General features: G+C 38.2%; 1 protein-coding gene across 1 annotated transcript; it reads right to left on the bottom strand.

The window, feature by feature from the left end:
- Nucleotides 1-2,889: 2,889 nt before the first annotated feature.
- Nucleotides 2,890-7,556, bottom strand: LOC139967112 (sodium-dependent phosphate transport protein 2B-like). Its single transcript, XM_071970832.1, has 6 exons — nucleotides 7,547-7,556; nucleotides 6,588-6,872; nucleotides 5,506-5,687; nucleotides 4,206-4,334; nucleotides 3,792-3,891; nucleotides 2,890-3,449 (listed from the first exon to the last, which is right to left on the bottom strand). The coding sequence occupies exons 1-6, from the start codon at nucleotides 7,554-7,556 to the stop codon at nucleotides 2,890-2,892; spliced, it is 1,266 nt and encodes a 421-aa protein (XP_071826933.1).
- Between the last annotated feature and the right edge of the window lie 2,515 nt (nucleotides 7,557-10,071).

Below are 10,071 nucleotides of genomic sequence, written 5' to 3'. Positions count from 1 at the left end.
CACAGTCTCGGTGCAAGGGGACTGGGGTTGAGAGCGGATCAGTTGTTCGGTAGTTTGGTTTTTCGTGGCCAGGTTCTTTCTTGGGCAACTTTCGTGCATAAGGGAGGTCTTGGTAGACTTTTCAAACGACAAACAACAATTTAAAAGAAACAAATCAAAGAAAACATTGATCAGTCGATAGTCAAGTCAAGCATATTAATACTTCAAATCATCTAGCTTTCTAACCTTCCAGAGTATCTCAGCTAAAATGGTCGCACGGTCGTTTAAGATTTTTTTAGATCATTTATTATTTTGACGTATTGATATCAAAGATCAAAGTTCACAATCGAACTTTGTTCTGTTTGTAATAAAAAAGAAAGATAACACAGAATTTACCTGCCGTGGTTACCATAGTTTAATTAGCGCTATATATAAATTCTCATTTCGTCATCATTATAGGTGTAAACGGTAAACTTCCTACGCGTGATGGAATGCCGTCTGCAAAACCATAATTAAAGGGGACGTGTTGGATACCACATTCTTTGAGACTTCTGTATGACGACCTCAGTGAAGGATGTAGGATAATTCTCGAAAGTGTACAAAGGAATGACGGCTCGAGTAGTATGCTAATGTTTTGCCACTGCTTATCTCGCTGTGATCAGAATTATGTTTGAAACTAATTTTAATACCAAAAATACACCAGGAAATTGCTCAAACGTAGAAAGATGCTTTAAGGAGGAATCAGGAAATTGATTCTGTTTCTAATGACAATAGAAAGAACTTAAAGAAATTTACTTGGCACTATAGCGTAATTAGAGCTATGTGTTAACTCTAATGTCGTCATGAGTTAGGAGTGTACGGTAAACTTCCTACGCGTGGTGGAATGCCGACTGTAAACCATAATTAAAGGGGACGTGTTGGATGTGTACCACATTCTTTGGGCTGCTATATGACGATATCAGTGGAGGATGTAGGATAATTTTCGAAAGGATACAAAAGCAAAAACAAAGGGAATAAAGAAATTCCAGCGCGAGTAGCACGCTAAAGTTTTGCCACTTCGAACCTTTCATACCTTGATCAAAATTATGTTTGAAACAAATTTTAGTACCAAATAAATTTGGTGTGGAAAGGGGTTGATGGGTGGGTGGACGACTTTGATCTTACTTAACCCCCCGCCCACCCACCCCACCCACCCCATATCCCATATTGTTGGTTAATCCATTGACTTCTTAATATGACTTCGGGTGCATTTGTCTAGCAATAAAGAATACAAAGTCAATCCGAATAAAATTAGCCACCTCTTTATAGTCTCCAGCGTTAACAACACACATTGTTTGAACCAAACATTCACATCGGTAAATGTAATAAACGTAAATACTATGTCCAATAAAAAAACTTAATTTCAAACCTAATCAAATAAAATCGAGTATTTTAACGTCACTAAATGAAATGATATGTTATCTCATTGTTGTTTTAGAAGTGAAATTAGCCAACACTGATGAAATATGATGTGTTCAGTTACATGGCTGGTCTGAGAAAAGATGTAACTGGAGGATTGCAAGATAACAATAGTGGCAAGGCAGAATGCTAATCAACGCATGCGCATGAAAGAAATACATTCCGGAATTTCAATGGTTGACGACGACGCTAATGACTATAAGTACTACGAAAGTAACATCTGTATATATAAGTTTATACACATAACGGATGTTAATATTACATAATATGTAGCTTATGTGTGGAGTCAATTACATAATAAGCAGCAAAATGAACGGGTAAAATAATGAAGCAATATGGCGAGGCCACCCAACACCTTTTACTTAACCCTGTTGAAATACAATACATATATATTTTAAAAATAAATTTTACATTATATCACAGATGATGAGATAATAAATAAAATAAGCAAACTTCCTCATTTCGGACAGTTCCAAATTGAATAGGTTTGTACAAAAAATTAAGACCCCCATGCCCCCACCCACCCCATGCCCCCACCCACCCCATGCCCCCACCCACCCCATGCCCCCACCCACCCCCTTCCAAATGAAGACTATGCTGTATATTGTGCAAGTGCGTATTTAGGACAGTCGCTGTGGTTTCCATTATGACGGTGCACTCATTAATCCATACCTTTCACTAGCAAATATTCGTCGGAAATGTTCTTGTTTGTGAATTCAGGATATATGTAATGGAAACAATTTTCTTTTATTAATGGAAATCCATTTTCAGATACACCCTTAACTTTATATCTCACTGTGTGATAAAGGTGGCTGTTAGTGAACGCTCATGAATATTCGAATTTTGCATCGTTTCAAACAGCGAACTGGGACAAATTTCCTAATGCTGATACTACTCTATACTGTCCTCTCGTATCATGCTTCAAAGCATTCGTACTGACAGTATAAACAGTTTCTCACCGTTATCTGGTAAAAATAGGATATCACACACTGCTCATACTGTCAGCACGAGTGTTTTGAAGCGGGATATGGAAGTACAGTATAGGAGACAAATGTCCCAACTGGGTGGTTTCAAATATAACCCAAACGTGAAGGTCCCCCCCCCCCCCGTTGCATGAATACATTAAAGACATTTGAGTTGGTCATCCGCAAGTCAAGTCATAAACTGTTTGAACATGTCGTACGCGAAAAACGTGATATGTAATCCCATTTGATATAGGGAAATATATATAATTACCCCCCCCCCCACCCCATCCTCCCCTCCTTATTATGTTTTAGACAAAGTTATACTATTCTGTTCCTGGCATCTCAAATATACGTCATGTTTTCACTGCCCTTCACATTATTAATACTGATATTACTGGCTGGATAGCTGCCCGTGACTCTTATATTCAATGTGCTTCCAGTGTCTGCTATTTGAGGCGGTAGGTTGTGTTCCGCGAAACCGAAGCCTTCAACTTCTTCTCGCGGTTTGAATAGACCATCTGTAGGAGGAAGTGACGTCACCAAGCTTCTTAGCCATTCGGAGGGGAACTCTGCGCAGAATCGGTACCGGATACCATATGGCGATACCGGTGATGTTGAAAAATAAATGACAGAGAGCAAGCTGGAGAGCGACATCGTTATTACCGTCGACGCTTAATGCCGCGATGATCCCCGTGGCGGTAGTACCGATGTTAGCCCCAAGAGTCAGCGGGTACATCCGATCAACGGTGATCATGCCGACCCCGACCAATGGCGTCAGGGCGGAAGTGAAAATGGAGCTACTCTGAACGAGAAAGGTCAAGATGGCTCCTACGATAATCGCGATATAGCCGGTTAAGAAGGCGAAGACGCCCGGTAAATCGGTGTTGATAATCTTCTGGGTGAGTTTACCGAGTTTGCCTTTGAGAGTTGAATGGAGGACTTTAACGATACCGATGAGACACATAATAAGGAGGACGAGAGAGATAATAAGCAGAATGAGTCCGACCTGGGTATCAGAGTGGGCGTCTGTAGCAAAGAGGTGATCACCTGAAAACCAAAACACAACACTAAATAGAACGTTGATAATCTTGAAAAGTCCGATCAGAGGTGACAACTATAAAATGCGTAAAAGAATTGTCAAATATGCTTAAACATATTTACCGTCACTCTCATCTCACACCCGCAGGGCGGGTTCAGGAGATGCCCTCCCCCCACAGCCCTTGATCCGTACCAGTAGGGTGGGGAGTGGCGATCGGCCGATGACCCGTGAAAGACCGATGAGAACAGCAAGTTGTTACCAATTATGGTACGTAAGCCTTACAGATAGTTTTATTCATCTAAAACGATACAAATAATATTTGTTCTGTATATAAAGAGATAGAGACTTACATTTGTCAGTAACGTTGTCTGATTTACATAAAACTTTAAGAAGTCTTCCCACACGTTGAGAATCATTCTTGGCGATGTCAATGATAACACTTTTGTCGACCTGTGATAGCAAATATTAAAATATGACAAGTCCGGTTTCAAATTTTATGATATCGTATCCCTCCCCTAACTCAAATCCCCATTCAAACACAGCGCGACAACATAAGATCAAAGGTAAGTGTCCACATAAAAGGTTTAAGGAGGAATTTATTTGTAACATGATATAGGCCTTCAACAGTGTAATTTGTAAGAAAACGTATATATATATATATATATATATATATACATATATATATATATATATATATATATATATATATATATATATATATATATATATATATATATATATATATATATGAATATGTACCCTACCTGTACAATCTTCTCTGTTAGTGGTTTCACAATAGTGTCAAGTAACGATACGTTAATATCTGACTTTTGCACTCCGAATACATCTTTCACCAACCAATTAGAAAGAAAGAAAAGATAATGGCTGACGATCTTCGGTAAGAAAAATTAAAAGAAATAAGAGGGAGTGAAACATTACTTGAATTTAGCATTTTCATGGTTCGGTAATGTATACCATTGTATACCATATATGTATATATATATATACATTACATACATATATACATACATATACGTATGACGTCATTTTACAACATTGTCTGCCAAGCAAATAATAATATTCACTTCTGCTAGCTGTCCATAAAATAACATATCTATACTGTAAGAAATGGTGTTGTATTTTAACCGTAGAATACCGACAGCCAGGACGCCTCCGCTAAGATGTAATTTAACAGCGGTTTGTGAAAAACGGTGCTTTCTTAAAGGACACATTGAAGCCGTGAATTCACGTCGATATTTTCAGTTAAATGCAAAGTTCTCTTCTTTTATGGGGATAAGTTTTTCCTACTTTTATAATTTCTTAAACTAATAAGCTTCTTAAAAAAAGTACTGTTATACAGTACTATAGTATTACGTCAGAATGTCACCGTTAATTTGCCTTTTGTTTTTTATAAACAGTGCAGTTTGATCACAGTAAATGTTATTTCTGGTGTATGTAGTCATGGTGACGTTATAGGCTTAACCATGTTATTTTAGTTAAATTCTTCTTTTCAGACTTTAAGGGGAATTGAAGGATGTTTGTCCAGTCTCTTAAGACAAGACACGTCCTACCTTGCGCTAATTGTAATTACTGATCACCGATAAGGACTTAAGGTATATTTAATGATCAAGTTTGCCCGGAAAGAAATTCAGTTTACAAAGAACACAGATAGAAATCTACTACAAAGAAAAACAAAACTTAGCTGATTCTTAATGTTTTATAAAGTCGGGTTGAATGTTGTTCCTTTACAAGAGATGTCTCTAGGTCAAATCTAATTTGTTAGAAAGATTCGGGACGAGGTCGTTATTATTATCTGCAAACTGCTCAAGTCACTATAGTATGCATATTACAAAGGCCTAGAATGTACATAGAAAGAAAATATATACATGTTTCTGTAAAAAATGGTTATCAGATGATATAAATTAATATGATCTGAATTCAGTATTTACTGGGTTAAAGTAAAAGTATAAATTACGATTGACCAGACTTAATTAACTGTTTATTTTGGTCGAAAATTTTCAAATTTTCCGTCGGTTCTTTTATGTTTTGATATAATATACTAACTTCGATGGGGAGTAGTAGAAAGACAGATACCCAGTTGAACATATCGTGTACCGTAGCACCAGCAAAGGATCTCCTAAATACTTCTCGATCTGTGTACTGGCCCAATGCTACTATGGTATTTGTCACCGAAGTACCAATATTCGCTCCCATAATCATCGGTATAGCGTGCATGACAGTCAACGCTACAATAAAGAAAGAGTAAAAAAGATAAATCAAAATAGCGTATTATACGAGGATACGCAATCGAATAACCATTATATCAGTCTAGCTTTGACACAGAACTATATAAGATAATATGTGATTAATTTGAACATTTCAAATGTTTCTGCTTAAAACCGAGTCACTTAAAAGGGGGGGGGGGATTGCCTACAGTAAATGTAAACTACGTAGTGGGCAAGTCATGTAAAAGTTCGCCGTTATGTTTCTTGATTTAACACAGGCAATAAGTATGGCCTTACTATACTGAAGAGAAGACCTCACAAGCCCTGTTCCAATATACCCCCGACCAACACGACTCTACTGTGCTATGCGACCATCTCAAAATCATTTGCTAAAATTTATCGTCCCAATTTGGAGATTAATATATAGTCTAATATTTGTAACACGCTTTTTTTTTTGCTTTGGCTTGTTATTTTCAAGCAGACCGTCTTGAATGTAACATTAAAATACAGACGTGAACACATTTTATTCTTTCCCATATTATGATATCGGTGTTGCGTTTGTGGGAGATGAATCTTGGCTATTTCACGTTACAACAAAATCTGACAATACCTGGTATATCATTATTGATACGACGTGAGATGTTTCGTAATTTCAAATTTGCTGAGGTGGAGGGGGGGGGGGGGGCGGTAGTGGGTTTTAACCTAGGATTAAGTGGATGGCGAGGTAGCGCTATTGTCTAAAATCTTGTAGAAATCTTGCAAAAAGCATGATTGCCAGTTTTGAAAGATTCCTTTCCAAGAAATAGCTGAGGGGACGTATAGGAGAGTGAAAATGTTTTTAGAGGGCGTTTTTGCAATTTACTCAAATGTCTATGAATGCCTAAACCTTTTTTTTTTCTTGTAAATTTCCTCATAACATACCTTTTGCAGCTACAATCGCTATGATAATTGACGTTGATGTGCTGGAACTCTGCACTACCACTGTGACAAGAACACCGATCATTAAACCACAAATCGGATTGGCTAATAATGATTTCTGTGAGAATAATCCACCGGCTGATTTCCCGCCAAGAAGTCGGAAAGATGACGTCAAGACTTTCAAGGCACAGACGAACAAATAAAACAGTGCTGCGAGAAGCAGAATGCGGAGCCCATAATAGGCAATGTCACTTAAAACTCGTCTGGTTCTTTCCTTGTTTGTAAGGTCTGCACGAAAACAGGAATTTTGAAGAAAAATGATTCAATCATTCAATTTTTGAGTGAATATCAAGGTAATTATATCACACACTTGCATAGGATATGGTGGAGCGAACGAATGACGAATAGATATGGTATCATTATAAGAATAGCCTATGCGGCGTTTCGCAGAAATACACTAATGCATTTTAGCACACAAACTATATCCCTGAACGCATTTACGATATTTACAGCAGTGGCGTGCACGAGAAGGAAGGCGGAGGGGGAGGGATGGGGAGTGCAATAGGGTACATGGCCAACACCACTATCTTCCCTAGGGAGAAACTTTTAGCAAGGAATTTTATTTAGAATAAGTCGAGGAAGAATTTGACTACTCCTCCGGGCCCAGGACGCCTCCAGAAAGTGATGGAAGGATCATCCTCACACACAACCCATGAGATTAGATCGAATGATATGTCTAATTTATTGCATAAATATGCTTCAGAAAGCACAATTTAAGTCGGCTTCACCGACCCCATCGTCGTTCCAGGCTTTATGTAATCCTGGATAGGCCTCCGGCCCTGCAATAAAGGTTTTTGCCCTTACCTAGATCAGTCGGGTGAAATCGGAAGACTACCACCCCCTCCTCCCCTACACAGACACACCCACATGTTTGAAAACATGTGTACGGAGTATACATTAACTAGCATGCATCTTGTATTTGAATCAAATGAGAAACATGCTTAACACCTGACACTGGAGGGGATTGAGGTGGGAGGGGGCGGGTGGGGGAGGGCGAGGAGGCTTAGAAAACTTGTAAAAGATATACGTATGACCTGGACTAGCCAATATGTGTAAATGGTTTTGCTATAAATAGAGGGGGCTATACCTCTCCATGGAATTCTCTCAGATGAACTATCCTCGTCTATTTGCAGTCCCCATTTTTCTTTTTCTGAAATACTCTTGGCAGATTTTGAAACAGACTTGACGGTTGATGATCGGCTACCTGACGTGGGTAATGTATTAACACTCTGTGATGAATATTCATCGCGGTGACCGGGGCGGTAGGCGTGGTCAGCAGCACCGTCGTTTGACATTGTCAGAGCTTATAGTGTTCAAAACTTCAAAAAGAAGCAACATGGTAAACAATGAATGGTTGTTGTCCAAGCGAAAACATCTCTTCCAGAAATAAGTTGAAAGTAAAGGTTTTAACGAGTTTAAATATTTTTTTGAATGCAACATTCACCTGGACATTCGTACATTTTCATTATTCAAATATATTAAAAGATACGTATAGACAGGCATCTTGAAAGTCCCTTACACTCGTCAGTAGTATTATTATATCGCCCTCATTTTATAGGTGTAGCGGATTAAAGGTGTCGTATCCAAAGAATTGTTCTATTGACTAAATTCGCCTCTTTATAAGGTCACAAGATCATCAATATAATTTTACAATTAAGAATTCCTAACTGTACACCGTTTGAAAGTTTTGCTCTAAATTAAAACAAAATAACTTTTCTTCATACACTTATTAGGCTGCATTAAGTCTGACACTCAACATAGGCCAATATCCTTGTACATGGTCATCTGTCAGCTTCAAGTACTTTCCCACGTGTTCGTATATTAATACAGATTCCTCGAAGTACCTTAGTATCCATGGCAACCACTTACAAAGTATTCTAAAGTTGAGTATATACGTTCGAATTACACTGGTTTTTGAGGCGACGATATAGGTAGGCTCATTATAGAGTATAAACGTATTGGGTTTCGCTGAAGTAGTTCCTGTGATATTTGAGTGTGTATCTATATTTATCTCAGAGAATTATCTGTGCTAAAAGACACTGTCATAGGCTATTTCTTGATTCAGCCTACGCATAAGTGGCGTGGGCCTCGGTCACGTTAACGTGATGAAAGTACGAACACGTATATTATAGTCTATACGCACGTATCCGTAGTGGGTGTAATCATCTGTTTTTACCTCCATGGTGTAATGTGTATGTATAAAAACCTACCGAAGAACCGCCATCTGCTGTCACGCGGGGGGGGGGGGGGGTGTGCATGGAGGGCGGCCCAGGGAGCTCGGTCGCCTCTTCTGAAACTTTTAGGCACTAAGAATTAGCGACCAGAACAAGTTTGCTCAAAACAAACGCTTCGTGCACGTGGCATCTCTTACATCTTGACATATGTTTAATTATATGCACCGCGATAGTTCGGTAGTATATTTTTTGAATCTACCGATATTTGATACCCAAACGCCCACTTCCGAGAAATCCTGTATCCGCCGTCAAGGTTCTTAAATTTACTTGAGCCATTGGCCTGACTCCGTTCACCTCCCCCCTCAGCCACCTCTGCATATCCTCAAGGATTTGGGTGGGGGGGGGGGTTGAGGGAGCGGGGGTTCATGTTATATGTATATAGTCATATATATATATTTCTAAAGAAATTGTTCACCCTCATTTAAGGTAGATAGGCGAGACCTATTGAAATTCTCTTTATTTCATGTCACTTTGTGCCACAATTGTAAGTTGGAACGACGCGGCAACGAATTGGCTGCATTATTGTGACCATTCGAGCATATATTTTATTCTTTATTAGCTTGAACATATATATCTACAACTATCTTAGCTTATTCGTACATTAATCGTGCCAAATCTTTTAATTTTTTTATTTTACACAGGGATTAAATCACCTGATAGCGCAATTCACATTTCATTGTGATGTTTATTTGTGTGTCAGCACATGAAACACTGGTAAGAGATACCTGGGCTATATCGTTTGTTTAAATATTTGTGTTGTTTTTGGAGGGGGGGTGGGGCATTCTTAATATAAGTATAAGTGTAGAGTAAGACAACAGGTATAAACAACAGAACATGATCAATGAATCGATGTTCCGAATTCTAAATTTAATAATCAAATAATTTGAAATAGATAGTTTGTATATATATAAATATATTTATAATTTCCCGAGGCCTAAACTAAAGGGGGAAACATCGATGAATCTTATGGACACTTGCAAACAACTATTACGAACGAGTCACATTTAATAATACGCAAGCCTAATTCATACATGACCGTGTATATAACAATGTGAATTATCCTCATAGATTTAAATTGTTTTATTTATATCAACTACCATTCATATACACATACTTTTTCACTTTTGTATAGTGTATACCTTACTCTATATATCATAGCCTATGTCCTTCTGTATATTATAATCGCTGCACTA

This window comes from Apostichopus japonicus, chromosome 4, assembly GCF_037975245.1.
Source record: "Apostichopus japonicus isolate 1M-3 chromosome 4, ASM3797524v1, whole genome shotgun sequence".
NCBI classification, from domain to species: domain Eukaryota; kingdom Metazoa; phylum Echinodermata; class Holothuroidea; order Aspidochirotida; family Stichopodidae; genus Apostichopus; species Apostichopus japonicus.
This window is presented reverse-complemented; position numbering and strand designations above follow the sequence as displayed.